The sequence below is a fragment of the Nansenia antarctica genome (genome assembly GCF_963989245.1).
Source record: "Nansenia antarctica genome assembly, chromosome: 1".
Classification (NCBI taxonomy): Eukaryota; Metazoa; Chordata; class Actinopteri; order Argentiniformes; family Microstomatidae; genus Nansenia; species Nansenia antarctica.
In genome coordinates this window covers 94,655,468-94,672,331 of record NC_137674.1, presented here as the reverse complement: position 1 = coordinate 94,672,331, position 16,864 = coordinate 94,655,468, and the positions used below count along the sequence as shown (strand labels likewise).

Here is a 16,864-nt window from a genome sequence, read left to right as displayed (position 1 = left end):
GATCAGTATTTCAAAAAAATCTGAATAAATAAAAAAAGAAAACACAGAAATGGTGTGTTTGTCTGGGATTGGGGTCCCTCACCAGGACAGGGTCCACCTCCACCCCTCGGCCCTCCAGGTTCTTGCGGACGGTAGTGACCTCGTCGTTGGCCAGGTAGGCCGTGTGGTCCTCGTGGAGCTTCAGCAGACGCTCCAGCTCGTTTTTGGTTTCGTTGCGGGTATGCTGCCGTGATGAAGAGAGAGATGAGCGGCTGATGAATGACTGATAAGCATTATGCTTTAGAAAGTCCGTTAGATTCATTCAAATCAATTAAAAGCTAAGAATTGAAACCTAGAGAGATGAACCAAGGAGGTATGGTTCATGCAATCAGCACCCTTTTCTCATAATCTACGGGAATTCACACCTTTGATGTGGAGACTACCGTTTCATTGTTAACTTGTAAAGTGCCCTATTACTCCCTCACTCATTGGTTAAGCACCACTTTGGGTTCCTTGTCTAGAAATGCTCAAATATTGCTACTCACCTAAATTTGAAGGTGATTCAAAGATTTTGAAATAATAATGACAATTGGAAGATGAATCAACAGATAAAACAAATACAACATGTATTAACTAATTGTTTGAATTGACTGATGGCGCTAGTAGTCACATGCTATCGTTATGTTCTCTAATATTCAGTCGTCTATGAATGACCCCTGACCTGTTCGGGGGTGCGGTTCGTCCAGCCCATCCACCGCTGCTTCCAGTCAGGACCCACCATGTCACTGATCACAGAGTCGGCTAGGAGAGAGAGAGGAAGAGCGAAGACAGACAGTCAGTCGATGAGAAGGTGAGAGGAGGTGCGTGCGTGAATGGAGTGAGTGTAGAGTAGCGTACTGTCTTTGAGGCGCGCCTGCAGCGTCTCCTCCATGAACTGGATGGCTGCGTCCCACTGGGGCTTGTCTGTGATGGAGCGGTCCTCCAGGGCATTGTGCTGGATCACCCTCTGATAAGACACACGGGGACGGGAAAAAACTACATTACCCACAAGGCAGAGTGGAGGCAGAACAACTCCATGCATACGCATCACTGCTGACTGAAAACGCATGTCAACATATAGTGAGAGCCCAAGGGCTTTCTTGCTGGAAAGTCAGTGGTGTGCCTCTACACTGTGTGTGTGTGTGTGTGTGTGTGTGTGTGTGTGTGTGTGTGTGTGTGTGTGTGTGTGTGTGTGTACCAGGCTGTCCATGGCCATCTCATTCCACTTGTGCCTCTTGATGCTCTCGTCCTTCACCGCCTCCTTCAGCTTGTCAAAGATGTCGTCCGCGTCCTTCCCTTTGTACTCCGCCATGAAGCGGGCAAACTCCTCCTGCAGCGTCTCCCAGGCAACCTGGAGAGAGGGAACAGAACAGACCCGGGGGGGGGGGGGGGGGGTCAACACTACAACACTTCAACACTACAACCCTACACCCAGGCCTGTTTTTGAGAGACACAGGGTCCAAGACGGACAGAGAAAAGGACAGATGGACAGACAGACAGACAGAGAGAGGCAGACAGACAGACAGACAGACAGACAGACAGGGACACAGCAGTGTAGTGTCGTACTGTTGGTAGTGTACCTCAAGGGCCTTGTATGGCAGCTGTTTGTCAGTCCACTGTTTCAGTTTGATGTCCACGGTGGTGTTGAAGGTGCCAGAGTTCATGGTCTGCGCGGCGGGCAGGTAGATGTTCTCTATGACGTGGGTGGAGACACGCTCCCACAGCTTCTTCTGGAGAATGGCCTCCCTACAGGGGTCAGAGGTTCAATGGAGGAAGGATGATACTCGCGCAGAGTTCATCTCGCATTTCCCCCCGTTGATGTATTAAACGAAAACAACCCGCAATCTAATCCGAGCAGTTGTTATTATGTAATATTATTGATGGATGTGCCATTTTTGATGGAGAGCAGTGAGCGGATGACTGGATGTGAGCATGTAGTTGACTAATGCCGTGAACGCCATAAAAACACATCTGCGCTCGAACCAGAACTACTAGAACTGAAAGCGGCAAGTAATGTTTTAAGGCTGATCTGTGCATGATAGTGCTGCATTTTGACATAATTCTTATCGCATTTCCCCCCGTTGAGCTGTGTATCTGCACTTATTAAAATGAAGTGCTCTTATGACACGTAACTCCTCCTACAGTCCCGGGTCGCTCCAGGTATGTTGTGTATAATGGAGAAGCGTTTCTGAAAGTACGGCACGGGTAGGATACAAATGCGGCCCGGGTCGGCCCGGTAGTGGAAAAGCGCCAATAGAGTAGGTCAGAATAGGACCCCCCTCAGTGAGCACTTCTTTAGTTGGACAAATACTTTGACGACACTCAAACACTCGGTGGCCAGTGCAATCTAACTGTTGTGAAGGCCCACAGTTTTAGAGCCAGTTTAGTTTCCCCAAACCAGCCCTATTTTTGCCCCTAGTATTTCCTTTGTTGTTTTCTATACAATTATATACGTTTGTGAAGTGTATGTATTGTTGTTGTACTGTTTATGTATATGTTGATGACGTGGTATATCCGGGGTGTGTCTGTGACCCGGATGTTACGTTCGGTGGTGCCTATATAAGAGCCGGAAGGGCGGAGTCAGTCAGAGTGTGGTGAGCAGCAGAACGAGAGAGAAGCAGAAAGAGAGAGAATAACGAGAAGCCGATCCAAGATGGCGGATTCAGCAGCGCGCACCCCGTGCAGCAACTGAAGACGCCAGGAAAAGCGATTATCGAGTGTACCACGGTAGCCCGTTTTAGTTGTGTTCAACGTTGGACCAAGCGGGACGCCGGCTGGACATTAATCGTCGCCTCCACGAGCAAACACAGACTCCAGCGGAGCTTCAACGCGGACCACTTCATCGACGCACATGCCAGTCAACCAGGCCTCAACGCGCACCACGCCACTGGACTATAAGCCTGTTCAGGCCAGAGACTGTCAGTGAGTGAGTGTGTGTGTGTGTGGCCGGCCGGGAGGGAATATATATATGGGGATGTATACCACCGTCGTGTAATAAATGTGTTGTTCATATGTAATACCGTGTGCTAGTTGTTTGTAGCTCCCATGCTAATGCTATTTGTTTGTAGCACCAATGCTAATGCTAGTTGTTTGAAGGCTAATGCTAATGCTAGTTCCCTTGCTAATGCTAACGACCTTAACTGCTAGTCTAACGGTTTGCTGTCGCCCCCTGCCTGTATCCTCCTATACTGCCTATTTAGCTCCCTTAGTTAGATAACCAGCCCTTTCCTAAAGTATACAGTCCTTTTCAGCTACTCCCTGGTTACAATTGGTCCTTCGAGCCGGATTGGTAGTGTAGTGATAGCATGGCTGAGCGCAGCCAACCAGACCAGACAGTTACCCCCCCTTCTCCGCCCCCTGAGCCAGAGCCACGACCACAGAGAGTCCCGCGGTTGCCTCCGAGGTTACAGGAGTATGAGCTTGAGCTCGAAAGCTCACTGAGTGATAGCGAGGAGCGCACTCCACGGGATACAGTGGTCGGAGAGGCCGAGGTGTCCGCCGGCGCGCGGGTGGCTAGCACTGAGACAGCCCTCAACGAGCACCAGCCTGAGGATGAGATGGCAGAACCGCAGGGTTTTGCCGTGGAAACGGAAGAACAGGAAGGAGAGGCCCGGTCCGACAGCGCCTGCGGGCGGAAGAGGGAGGGCCTCAGCCTTAACGATCTGCCTCCCAGTACGGCGCGCTCGAGACCTAGCTCCTGCCGCTCAGTGGCTTCCTACCGGTCCAGGGCTTCCGTGGGCAGTTCTGCCTCTGGGGCGGATAGCCTGCACTCCAGAGGGAGTGGTGCCGCGCTGTCCGAATGTATGCGCCAACAGGCCGAGATGGCGTTAGAGCGGGAGCGCCAACAGGCCGAGGTGACGTTAGAGCGAGAACGCCTCCAGTTCGAGCGTGAACGAGAGAGGGAACGCATCCATTTCGAGCGTGAACGCCTCCAGATGGGGACGGCGGAGAGACAGCGCCAGGAGGCGCTAGAACGCGAACGCCTCCAGATGGACGGAGCGGAACGCGTGGCCAGCCTCCAGCGCCAGGAGGCGCTAGAACGTGAACGCTTCCAGATGGAGCGCGACCGCCTCCAGACGGAGAGGCAGATGAACGGAGCGGAACGTGCGGCGGAGAGACAGCGCCAGGAGGCGTTAGAGAGGGAACGCATCCAGTACGAGCGTGAGCGCCTCCAGATGGAGGGGGCGGAACGCGCGGCGGAGAGGCAGATGGCGAGAGAGCAACTGCACGCAGAGAAGATGGAGGAAATGATGCAGACCATGCGCGACGTGTGCATCAGCAGAACTCCGTCGGCCTGTAGCTCCAGAGTATCATCCGCACGGCCCTCTCGAGTGCCATCTCCTGAACCCCCCGCCGATGGCTCCATGAACCCCGCCAGGACTGTCCAACTACAGGCCCAGCTGACCACCTGGAAGGAAGAGGACCAGGGACCCGACCGCTACGCGGCCCAGAGGGAGCCAGCGTCGCTGCCCGGGAGGGGAGTCATCCCCCAAGAGCGTAGCACACCCCTAGGTCCTCCAGTGCACCAAAATGCATGCAGGCCGGACACCCAGACCGTCACTCCAGCACCGATGATCCACTACAGGATGTTCCCCCAGGTGGAGGGACCCAAGTTCCCCTTCTTCAAGGACGAGGACAGGAGCCAGTATGTGGAGCTACGCATCTGCCTAGACACGCTCTTGGACAACTCCTGCTCAGAGTCCTACAAATATGCGATTCTCCTTCAGCATGTGAGGAACCCCAGAGCCCACAACATGGTACTGGCCCATGCCTCCGCACCGACACCTTACACCAGAGCGCTCGCTGACTTGGATGCCCGCTACGGTCGTCCCTGGAACCACGCCCTTGCTGAACTGCAAGCCCTCGAACAGCAGGCCCCCATCAAGGATGACCGGGCGCTGGATGACTTCGCGCTCCGCGTGCACACCTTGGTTGGGATGCTGAAGACGCAGGGCCCAGCTGGCGCCAGCGAGATCAACAGCACCTCCAACGTAGAGCGGCTGCTCCGCAAGATCCCACGCTTCCGGCAGGAGAGGTTCCGGCGACAGCAGCGCGTTCGTCACCCCGGGAAGTTGGGTCTGAGCATGGCTGCCTTCGCGGAGTTCCTACTGGAGGAAGTGCATGACACCAACGTAGACGCCATGGGTTACGCTGAGCCGAAGAAGGAGAGGGAGAAGGGAGACCGCTGGGACGGGCCGAGCTCGAACAGAGGACGCCCAGTAGGAGTGCTGCACACGGAGGAGGAGCCTCGGAGAGAGAGGACCACCCGACCTGAGGGAAAGGATTCCTCTCAACCCTCTCAAAAGGGACGGAGAGGGCCACCGCCATGTCCGTACTGCCCCAGCGAGCACTGGTTCAATGAGTGCAGTGACTTCAACAACCTGAGTACCGAGGACAAGCAGAGGTGGCTCGAGGAGAACAAGAGGTGCTGGAACTGTGGGCGCGACCATCTGGCGAAGAACTGCACCTTGAGGAGGAAGTGCAACCGCTGTGAGGAGGTCCACCTCCACATCCTACACGAGGTCTCCCTCGCCAGGTCCACGGAGGGCAACAGAAGCCCTAGGTCCGGTCGCGCACCGGAAGAGGAAACCCCTGTCTACTACCTAGACTCGCCACGGAGCAGCGGCTCCAAGGTCCTACTGAAGGTGGTGAAGGTCCGACTGCACCACAACAACGCTGTGTACGACACGTACGCCGTTCTAGACGACGGGTCGGAACGGACCATCCTTCTCCAGGGGGCAGCGCGCCAGTTGGGGCTCCAAGGGACTGCGGAGAAGCTGACTCTGCGCACGATACGTCGCGACCTTAAAGAGGTCACCGGGGCGAGAATCAACTTCTCTATCTCCCCGGCGGGGCGGCCGTCGGATAGACATCGGCTTCAGAATGTCTTCACCGCCGACCAGCTAGCGCTCTCCCGCTACGACTACCCCCTGGAGAGGTTACGCGCAAGATATCCCCACCTACGGGGAGTAGACCTACATCCGATAGAAGGAGCGGAGCCAACCCTTCTCATCGGCTCGGACAACGCTGAACTGATCGTGTCGCTCCGTCCTCCGCTGAGAGGACCACGAGGCTGCCCGATGGCTGTTAAGACTGCGCTTGGGTGGGCCCTACAAGGCGCTACCGAGGGGAGAGATAGAGACGGGAGAGCTACGTCATCCCTCCATGTCCGAACCGAAGAAGCAAACCAACCAACCGGACCGCCTGGAGTGGAATCTATTGCTGCCAGTGCACCTGGAACAGTTAGTACCACAAATGGTTCACCACAGGATGACCAACCGAAGAAGAAGTCTCTGTGGACAGAGCATAAGTCTCTGGATGGGAAGACCTACTACTACAACTCCCAGACTAAGGAGTCCCGGTGGTGGCGCTACCGTGCCATGGCGGCAACAGCTGTTGCCGAGGAACACCTGCAGGTGGCCATGCACCCTCACGTGGCCGAGGTCAGCATTGACGCACCCGTCAACTCCGTCAAGTACACGTCAGCCATGAAAGTCTCAGCCAGTATGGTAGACGCCTCCAAGGAGGAAAGGCCGAAGTTGGCGAAGAAGAGAGTAAAGTGGAACCCAGAAGAGGAGGCCAAGCAGGCCTTCAAAGAGCTTCTGGAGGAGGATGGTGGTTCATCCGACGCGTCATGGGAGCAAACCATGAGGATGATCATCAACGACCCACGCTACAGCGCCCTGCCCAAGCTGAGTGAGAAGAAGCAAGCGTTTAAGGCCTACCAGGCTAAGAAGGAGAAGGAACAAGCCAAGCAGCTCAGGAAGAGGAACTGGGAGGCGCTGAAGAGCATTCTGGACAACATGGCCAACGTCACCTACCGCACCACCTGGTCCGAGGCCCAGCAGTACCTGCTGGACGACCCCTACTTCGTTGCGTACGAGGAGCTGGAGAACATGGATAAGGAAGACGCTCTGCTCTGCTTCGAGGAGCACATCCGCGCCCTGGAGAAGGAGGAGAAGCAGAAGACTCTGCTGAGGGGGAGAAACAACTTGTCCGAAGGTGCCATGGTACTGGACCACGACCAGTCCCTTCCACGCGCCGCCTGGCAGACAGGCAGAGTGGTCGACACTATCACCTCCTACTTCGCGCTGCTGGAGCAGCCTAGCCAGTGTGCCTTCTTAGTTAACTGAAACCGAGGGTTTCATGGGGCGGCTGTTGTGAAGGCCCACAGTTTTAGAGCCAGTTTAGTTTCCCCAAACCAGCCCTATTTTTGCCCCTAGTATTTCCTTTGTTGTTTTCTATACAATTATATACGTTTGTGAAGTGTATGTATTGTTGTTGTACTGTTTATGTATATGTTGATGACGTGGTATATCCGGGGTGTGTCTGTGACCCGGATGTTACGTTCGGTGGTGCCTATATAAGAGCCGGAAGGGCGGAGTCAGTCAGAGTGTGGTGAGCAGCAGAACGAGAGAGAAGCAGAAAGAGAGAGAATAACGAGAAGCCGATCCAAGATGGCGGATTCAGCAGCGCGCACCCCGTGCAGCAACTGAAGACGCCAGGAAAAGCGATTATCGAGTGTACCACGGTAGCCCGTTTTAGTTGTGTTCAACGTTGGACCAAGCGGGACGCCGGCTGGACATTAATCGTCGCCTCCACGAGCAAACACAGACTCCAGCGGAGCTTCAACGCGGACCACTTCATCGACGCACATGCCAGTCAACCAGGCCTCAACGCGCACCACGCCACTGGACTATAAGCCTGTTCAGGCCAGAGACTGTCAGTGAGTGAGTGTGTGTGTGTGTGGCCGGCCGGGAGGGAATATATATATGGGGATGTATACCACCGTCGTGTAATAAATGTGTTGTTCATATGTAATACCGTGTGCTAGTTGTTTGTAGCTCCCATGCTAATGCTATTTGTTTGTAGCACCAATGCTAATGCTAGTTGTTTGAAGGCTAATGCTAATGCTAGTTCCCTTGCTAATGCTAACGACCTTAACTGCTAGTCTAACGGTTTGCTGTCGCCCCCTGCCTGTATCCTCCTATACTGCCTATTTAGCTCCCTTAGTTAGATAACCAGCCCTTTCCTAAAGTATACAGTCCTTTTCAGCTACTCCCTGGTTACACTAACAGTGTTGATTTACGGTTTCTTGTTCTAAAAAAGACATATCGGCATGTTGCTTTAAGCTGTCCACTTCTTGCTTATCAGTGCAGCTTCAGGAAAAAGGAAACAATATGAGAAGGTCACTCTTGGCTATTGAGACGCATCCAACTCTTCGTTGCGGTGTTGCACCTGATTGTGGTGTCCCAAGGAGACCCTGCCTGTTAACTAAAGCCCTGCTCTTCCTGTATCTGACAATGGGACAAACCCTTCTCTATCCCTCTGAGCCATACAGGTTCTCATTTATCACACACACACACACACACACACACACACACACACACACACACACACACACACACACACTTCATCTGCTCCCCTTTGTTTAGGCCTCCGCTCCGTCCTATCAATACACACACATCTTCGATAGCGCTGGCTAACAGGGCCACCCTGTCCGCCCGCAGCCCATTCATCAGCCTATTGATCCAGTCTACTGATGGGCCACAGTGGGGACCGCCCCAACACCACATCCATCTCATTTAGCCCCCTGCTCCCTATGGGGGACGTTCATAACCACACACACACATTCTTTTACTAGAAACCTTCAAAATAGGCTAAATTACTGTAAGTACACAACATGCTGTAAAATGCATCCATTCATTTTGCAGAAACATGAATTTGAATTACCAGTGTTTTGGCGTCACTTGACTCAAGCTGATGACTTCGTCCAGGATTTCGTTCTTGGCCTTCTCGAAGAGTTCGTTCTGGAAACAAGAGGGGAAAATGTAATTAGCATTGTATTAAAAAAACACAGATAGAATCATGACCGCCTTTTCGCAAATTGGAACCCAACATGGGCCTTACCCAACATGGGCCTTACCCAACATGGGCCTTACCCAACATGGGCCTTACCCAACATGGGCCTTACCCTGTCCAGCTCTCTCAAACGGGGGTAGTTGTTCTTCCACTCTGTCTCCAGGTTGAAGCGGGATGCTGAGGGAAGGACACACACACACAGACACACACAGACACACACACACACACACACACAGACACACACACACACAGACACACACACACATATATGAATGGACTCAACCTTTACTGAATATAAAAGAATGTTGGTGACATAATTAAGTACTTATAAGAGTATAAAACTGCATAAGTGGTCAGATCAATAGCAGGCTCCTGGCTGCGTGGTAAAGAATCCTGGCCCGTGTTCATTAAGAGGGCTGAGGGTCAGGCTGCCCCAGACTCCCCCATCATCTTTATGACGTCTTTACACAGGGACGCATCAGGTAATTGCGTAGCAGAATACAGTATGTATATGGACAGGGACATATATTTGTTTTCTACCTGCTTTAACATAACAGAGGAGCCTTCACCTCTCAACGTGATGCCAATGTTTAATAACCATGACGATGTCACCCCCATCACCTTCTCTCTCAGCTGGGCCCAGAGAGGCAGTTAGGGATGGCGCCATGGCTGAGATCACTCTCGCAAGACCACACTCTTAATCAACAGCCCCGATTCCAGCCCTTGCTGCTGCTGCTTGCGAGTACACACACACACACACACGTACACGCACACGCACGCAAACACTCACACAATGGAGATTACGGTAATTGCCGGGGTTATGGGGCCACCTCGGCGCCAGGCTGTGTTTCTGACGCGCTGCGGATCAATACGCCACACAATGGGGCAGGGGCTGGGGAGCAGGGCGGGCTGCGGCCACGGGGGCCATAAATCTCTCTGCTGTTAGTGAGGGCCACCGGCTGTCTGGACTAATTGCCCGATGGGAAGCCGAGCTGAGTGCAGGGGGAGAAGTGTGGCAGGGTGGACTCGTCTGAGCCTGGGAGAGCGGGGGGGGGGGGGGGGAGCGAGGCATGGACTCAACCAGGGATGAGAAGAGATGAGAGAGTTTCTTTCGCCTCCTATGTAGGCATATTTCTGGGGATCCTAAATCTTAGATGAAGGTGTATTTGGGTTCTAACCCTCAGATGAAGGTGTATTTGGGGTCCTAACCCTCAGATGAAGGTGTATTTGGGGTCCTAACCCTCAGGTGAAGGTGTATTTGGGGTCCTAACCCTCAGGTGAAGGTGTATTTGGTGTCCTAACCCTCAGGTGAAGGTGTATTTGGGGTCCTAACCCTCAGATGAAGGAGTATTTGGGGTCCTAACCCTCAGATGAAGGTGTATTTGGGGTTCTAACCCTCAGGTGAAGGTGTATTTGGGGTCCTAACCCTCAGATGAAGGAGTATTTGGGGTCCTAACCCTCAGATGAAGGAGTATTTGGGATTCTAACCCTCAGATGAAGGTGTATTTGGGGTCCTAACCCTCAGATGAAGGAGTATTTGGGGTCCTAACCCTCAGATGAAGGTGTATTTGGGGTTCTAACCCTCAGATGAAGGTGTATTTGGGGTCCTAACCCTCAGATGAAGGTGTATTTGGGGTCCTAACCCTAAGATGAAGGTGTATTTGGGGTCCAGTCCTCCCTGGTTACCTTTGAAGGCATCTGCCTGCTGCTCCACAGACTCCCGCACCATCTTCCAGAAGCAGTCGGACACGGCCAGACTCAGGTTCTTAGTGGTCACCTGGTGGGCCTTCAGCATGCCATCCCTACGGGCCAGACAGACAGGCAGACAGACAGACAGACAGGCAGGCAGACAGGCAGACAGGCAGACAGACAGGCAGACAGGCAGACAGACAGACAAGGGGTAAGACAAGTTAGTTTATTTTCATGAATAGAAAGAAGATTGTACACAGGTAAAAAAAACAACTACAAAAGTATGTGCAGGAAGGGGGAACAGCACAAAAAGGTGGACAGACAGATAGTGGAGCTCCATGAATAGATCCATTAATTTCAGGTGACAAACATTGTAAAATCATGGACTTTCCCAAATGTCATTATTATCATATATTCTTTTTATTTATTTTTCTGAATGGGAATGTCTTGAACATACGAAGGACCCCCCATCCCTTCTGAAGAGAAGGAAACCCACCTCACTAGTCGAGAGTTCTGGAAGAAGTCCTCTTCATAGTCTTTGATGGAGTCAATGCTCTCACTAGCGCTGCCTGGACAACAATCCACAATAGATACACACATCAGCCAACCACATCCTGTCTGATTTAAGCAACTGTACTTCACTCAGACAGCGTCTTATTTACCTTTCCCTGTCACCACAGCAAAGTAACCCAAGGCCTTCATAGGGAACAGTTTTCCTTCAACTATCTGTTGAATCTGTAAGGCAAGAGAGATGAGAATTAGATGACGGGGGACATGACTGTTTAGAGCAGGGGTGCCCGGTCGATCGCAAAGGTAGTGTGGGTAGATCGCATGGCATTGAACAAAACCCAAAAGGAGAGAAAAAAAAGTTTGCCTATCATCCATCCTCACTATGGCTTTTGCCACTTGATTGACATACAGGTAAGCCAGTCTGAGATCTCATCTTTTCACCTAACACCTAACACCTGGTTCACCATGCATGCGCAGTCAAATGCGCCAACTACAAAATACCGGCGAGCTAATTACCTAGTTAGCCTTCCAATTTCTACTATTTACTATATAATACTAAAGAAAGGGCATACAAATGAGTGGGGAAGCTGGACCAAGTAAGAAACCAATAACGTACAACTTCCATCCAGAATGGGAGGAGGACTTTTTTACACAATGTGATATTGGAAGTGCGTCTGTCTGATCTGCAAATCTATGATGGCTATTTCAAAGAAGGGAAAAAAGCGTTTCTCAAGGCTGCAGATTGCCTTTTCGATGACAGATCCACAGTGGCTGATGACCACCTTGCAGCCTGCCTACAGCTCCCTGACTACGAGAAACTAGCTGCCTCCTCCCAGTGCCAGGTCCCCCACTAAAGGTAGAGAAATGCATTTATTTCCTCTTTTCAAACTTAGGGAACTACCTGTTTTGTATCTAGTTTACTTTTCTGATTGTTGGATCAGTAGTTGGCTATGGCACTGCAGACTGGCTGTCTGTGTGTGAGTGAGAGAAAGTGAGTGTGTGTGTGTGTGTGTGTGTGTGTGTGTGTGTGTGTGTGAGAGAGAGAGAGAGAGAGAGGGGGGGGGGGGAGAGAAAGAGGGAGGGTTTGTGCTATGGCTCCCTATGCAGACTGGCAACTGTGTGTGTGTGTGTGTGTGTGTGTGTGTGTGTGTGTCTGTGAGAGTGAGTAGCAAAGTGGGAGGGTTTGTGATGGTCTTCTTCTCCTGTGTGGCTGTGTGACAGAGAGAGAGAAAGTGTATTGTGAGTTTACTATGCAGGCTGGGAACTGTGTGTGTGTGTGTGTGTGTGTGTGTGTGTGTGTGTGTGTGTGTGTGTGTGTGTGTGTGTGTGTGTGTGTGTGTGTGTGTGTGTGTGTGTGTGTGTGTGTGTGTGTGTGTGTGTGTGTGTGTGTGTGTGTGTGTGTGTGTGTGTGTGTGTGTGTGTGTGTGTGTGTGTGTGTGTGTGTGTGTGTGTGTGTGTGTGTGTGTGTGTGTGTGTGTGTGTGTGTGTGTGTGTGTGTGTGTGTGTGTGTGTGTGTGTGTGTGTGTGTGTGTGTGTGTGTGTGTGTGTGTGTGTGTGTGTGTGTGTGTGTGTGTGTGTGTGTGTGTGTGTGTGTGTGTGTGTGTGTGTGTGTGTGTGTGTGTGTGTGTGTGTGTGTGTGTGTGTGTGTGTGTGTGTGTGTGTGTGTGTGTGTGTGTGTGTGTGTGTGTGTGTGTGTGTGTGTGTGTGTGTGTGTGTGTGTGTGTGTGTGTGTGTGTGTGTGTGTGTGTGTGTGTGTGTGTGTGTGTGTGTGTGTGTGTGTGTGTGTGTGTGTGTGTGTGTGTGTGTGTGTGTGTGTGTGTGTGTGTGTGTGTGTGTGTGTGTGTGTGTGTGTGTGTGTGTGTGTGTGTGTGTGTGTGTGTGTGTGTGTGTGTGTGTGTGTGTGTGTGTGTGTGTGTGTGTGTGTGTGTGTGTGTGTGTGTGTGTGTGTGTGTGTGTGTGTGTGTGTGTGTGTGTGTGTGTGTGTGTGTGTGTGTGTGTGTGTGTGTGTGTGTGTGTGTGTGTGTGTGTGTGTGTGTGTGTGTGTGTGTGTGTGTGTGTGTGTGTGTGTGTGTGTGTGTGTGTGTGTGTGTGTGTGTGTGTGTGTGTGTGTGTGTGTGTGTGTGTGTGTGTGTGTGTGTGTGTGTGTGTGTGTGTGTGTGTGTGTGTGTGTGTGTGTGTGTGTGTGTGTGTGTGTGTGTGTGTGTGTGTGTGTGTGTGTGTGTGTGTGTGTGTGTGTGTGTGTGTGTGTGTGTGTGTGTGTGTGTGTGTGTGTGTGTGTGTGTGTGTGTGTGTGTGTGTGTGTGTGTGTGTGTGTGTGTGTGTGTGTGTGTGTGTGTGTGTGTGTGTGTGTGTGTGTGTGTGTGTGTGTGTGTAGTACGTGCGTGTACGTTTGCCATGTTGAAACTAGACTGGTAGATCTTGGCAGACTGGCTACTTGAAAAGTAGATCTTGGTTCCAAAAAGTGTGGGCACCCCTGGTTTAGAGTGTAGCTACAGCTATTGAAATTAACCGGAGGGCGCCCTCGTGTGGATAAGACAGATATTACAGTGTTGGTACTGTATCTCACCCTGCTGGGGCTGGCCAGATTCTTCTCAGCCAGGTCCACTTTAGTCAGGACAAAGATGGTCCTCTTACCCTGGGGGTCCATCTGACTGACCAGGTCTGTCACGATGCTGCGCTCCGCATCCACCGAGCCGTCTGAGATAGAGGGAGGGAGAGAGGGAGGGAGAGAGAGAGAGAGAAAGAGAGAGAGAGAAAGAGATTGAAAGAGAGAAAGAAAGTTAGAGGTGAGAGAGAGAGCTGAGGTGTAGAATGATATGATCATGTTTGAAGATGATGTCATTGCAGTGTTGCCTCACCCTGGATACAGAGGATGATGGCGTTGGGGTTCTGCATGTAGGCCTTGCTCATGCCGAAGATGACCTCCTTAGTGTCTGCTGCCATGCCGGCCGTCACCGTCTGGGGAGGGACACATCTTACCATCACTGCTCTTACAACTGTGGGGCCACTGCTTCATATATAGATAACGGATATGACATATATGTGTGTGTGTGTGTGTGTGTGTGTGTGTGTGTGTGTGTGTGTGTGTGTGTGTGTGTGTGTGTGTGTGTGTGTGTGTGTGCGTGCGTGTGCGTGTGTGTGTGTGTGTGCGTGCGTGTGCGTGTGCGTGTGTGTGCGCGTGTGTGTGTGTGTGCGCGCACTAACATTGATGACTCCTGGTAGATCGATGAGCACCATCCTCTGGATACCTGGGCCTTTGACAGCCAGAGAGATCGTCTGTCATGTGGGAACAATAACAACATTTAGTCAACATTAAAACCAGGTCCAGTCCAGCACTGGAGTGGTACTGCAGAGCTTTGATGCTGTAGCGTGCACAGACAGAAAGCACCGTGCTATAGACCGAGGGGGGCTACGGAGGGGGTCTGTCCTCACCTCAGGGCTGACCGTCTGTCCCTCCTTCACACTCTTCTTCATCCTCAGCTCAATCTCTCGTCTCAGGGCGGCCAGCTGCAAGGACAGGAGGAAGAGGAAGGAATGGACAAACGGATGAATGAACAGGTAAAAAAAATAACTGTGAGAGAATGAATATTCCTAAAGTGGAAGAGAGAGAGAGAGAGAGAGAGAGAGAGAGAGAGAGAGAGAGAGGGGGAGAGAGAGAGAGAGAGAGAGAGAGAGGGAGAGGGAGAGGGAGAGAGAGAGGGAGAGGGAGAGGGAGAGGGAGAGAGAGAGAGAGAGAGAGAGAGAGAGGGAGAGGGAGAGGGAGAGGGAGAGGGAGAGGGAGAGGGAGAGGGAGAGAGAGAGAGAGAGAGAGAGAGAGAGAGAGAGAGAGAGAGAGAGAGAGAGAGAGAGAGAGAGAGAGGGAGAGAGACATCTTGCTCTCACTCATCTCTCAATCCAACCCGCTTCTCCCATGTGTGTGACTTACGTCCTCCTCTTTGCCCAGGTCAAACTCTCGGCTGCTGTCCTTGAAATAGGCCACATGGTGCGGGCCCTCGCTCAGCGTCACCTACAGGGACCAGAGAAAACGCTTTCAACACTTATAATCCTGAATACACAGTTCGCTATAAGTCTGCAAATCGGTCGATAACAAAGCAAAAGAACCAAAAAGATGTGTCCTCAAGAGAACCCCTTATTCCCACACTGCCCATTTCCCCCATCGCCAACTTCACGTCCATCCATTCAGACGTCATTCCATCCCTCACAACTCCCACTAACAAACAGCATCCAATAGGGAGCAGTGCAGACCTAGACCATACTGGGGGGGAAATCCATCAAGGTCTAGCTACCACAGTAAGGACATGTTCATGGCTGAACGAATATGAAATTCTGGTCCGGTGGTTTCCGGCTTCACCTTGACAGGAGAGCGGGTCATCATTTCTCCGGAACCCCGGGGGAAGATCCTGGCCTGGGCGATCATCTCCAACACACTGGTCTTCCCTGCACTCTGGTCCCCCACCACCACCACCTACAGACAAAGAAGTTGGAAGACAGGTATGTGAGTGTGACAAGAATAGAGAAATAATAAAAATTTGTCACCAAGGACTTTAGGGAATTGGGGATTGAATTTCAAGAACACCATGAGCCTCCTTTGGATTCTTCTTTACCCTGGGTAGGTGGTCCTGGGTGTTGTAGTTTGAGTCGTAGTCTGAGAGGATGTCCAGGACCTCAGAGTACAGGTCAATCAGAGACTTCTGTAGAGGGGAAGGACAAAGAAATCTCAGACTAACGCATAACTGAAGATTTGTACTGTGTTTTGTGTGTGTGTGTGTGTGTGTGTGTGTGTGTGTGTGTGTGTGTGTGTGTGTGTGTGTGTGTGTGTGTGTGTGCGTGTGCGTGCGTGTGTTCCACTCACCTTGATATTTCTCTGATGGATGCCCTTGTCGTCTTTCTGCAGCACCACTTTCCTCAGCTCCTTGTTCTCCTTCTCCAGTCTCTCCAGCATGCGCTGGTACTTCACCTGAAGACAAGAGGGCTCCGGCATTGACTGCCAATCCTCAAACAGCAACTTCACGTTAACAAAGTCAAGTCGAGATGCGTGAGTGAACATCCGTCAGCCCCCACTATACCTGAGTTCTGAGCAGTTCCTCTTGAAGCTGGTCTACCTTCTCTTTGTCTGAGCTCTGGAGACACAGACAGACGGAAAGAGAGACAACGGTCATGTAGCAGGTCTACCCTCTCTAGATCTGTGGGATAGTCCAATCCCCGTCACCCCCCGGGGCTGTGAACCACTCCAGCCCACTAGCATCACACCCAGGTCAGTACGTGCACTAGGGCTGCACGATTTGGGGAAAAAATCGAATTGCGATTATTTGGACAGATATCGCGATTGCGATTAATTTGCGATTATTATTTTTTTAAATAGCAAAAAAAAAAAAAAAAAAAAAAAAGGGGGAGTTTTTGTAAAGTGTGGCCATATCTCCGGCTAGGAAGGTCGTATCAACGTGCAGTTTGTTTGTACGTCTTCAGGGGACTTAGAGGCTCCCTCCTCTAGCGCCCCCACAGCCCTAGCTACGAGTGAAAGAACTAAACTTACATTGGGTTGCTTTAAAGTTGGGTTGCTTTAAAATCAAGCTTCAGATTAAAACATGTGATGGAGCATTACTAACCTGACTCAGGTGGTTTGTTTCACACAACCATCTAGGAAAGCTTAATTGGAAGCTGTTTGGAAAAGGGCAGATACTTTCAAAAAATACTTGGCAGGTGATTGGATGAATCTGTCTATCACCTATTTTCAGAGAGCATTACCACATGATACCATCAAACTATTAACTGCTTTAATTCTAAT

At 51.5% G+C, this 16,864-nt stretch overlaps 1 protein-coding gene across 1 annotated transcript in view; it reads right to left on the bottom strand.

Moving 5' to 3' along the window:
- Window positions 1-16,864, bottom strand: part of opa1 (OPA1 mitochondrial dynamin like GTPase) — a 42,439-nt gene that overhangs the window by 15,022 nt on the left and 10,553 nt on the right. The window contains exons 8-26 of the mRNA XM_080537757.1: window positions 16,146-16,199; window positions 15,932-16,036; window positions 15,684-15,770; window positions 15,431-15,544; window positions 15,005-15,085; window positions 14,512-14,586; window positions 14,284-14,355; window positions 13,938-14,037; window positions 13,646-13,776; window positions 11,232-11,304; window positions 11,066-11,138; window positions 10,567-10,682; window positions 8,993-9,057; window positions 8,752-8,828; window positions 1,599-1,764; window positions 1,217-1,369; window positions 877-985; window positions 701-780; window positions 83-223 (exon numbers count right to left, since the gene is read on the bottom strand). Of these exons, the coding sequence (XP_080393883.1) occupies window positions 83-223; window positions 701-780; window positions 877-985; window positions 1,217-1,369; window positions 1,599-1,764; window positions 8,752-8,828; window positions 8,993-9,057; window positions 10,567-10,682; window positions 11,066-11,138; window positions 11,232-11,304; window positions 13,646-13,776; window positions 13,938-14,037; window positions 14,284-14,355; window positions 14,512-14,586; window positions 15,005-15,085; window positions 15,431-15,544; window positions 15,684-15,770; window positions 15,932-16,036; window positions 16,146-16,199 (1,872 nt within the window). The remainder of the gene's footprint in view (window positions 1-82; window positions 224-700; window positions 781-876; window positions 986-1,216; window positions 1,370-1,598; window positions 1,765-8,751; window positions 8,829-8,992; window positions 9,058-10,566; window positions 10,683-11,065; window positions 11,139-11,231; window positions 11,305-13,645; window positions 13,777-13,937; window positions 14,038-14,283; window positions 14,356-14,511; window positions 14,587-15,004; window positions 15,086-15,430; window positions 15,545-15,683; window positions 15,771-15,931; window positions 16,037-16,145; window positions 16,200-16,864) is intronic.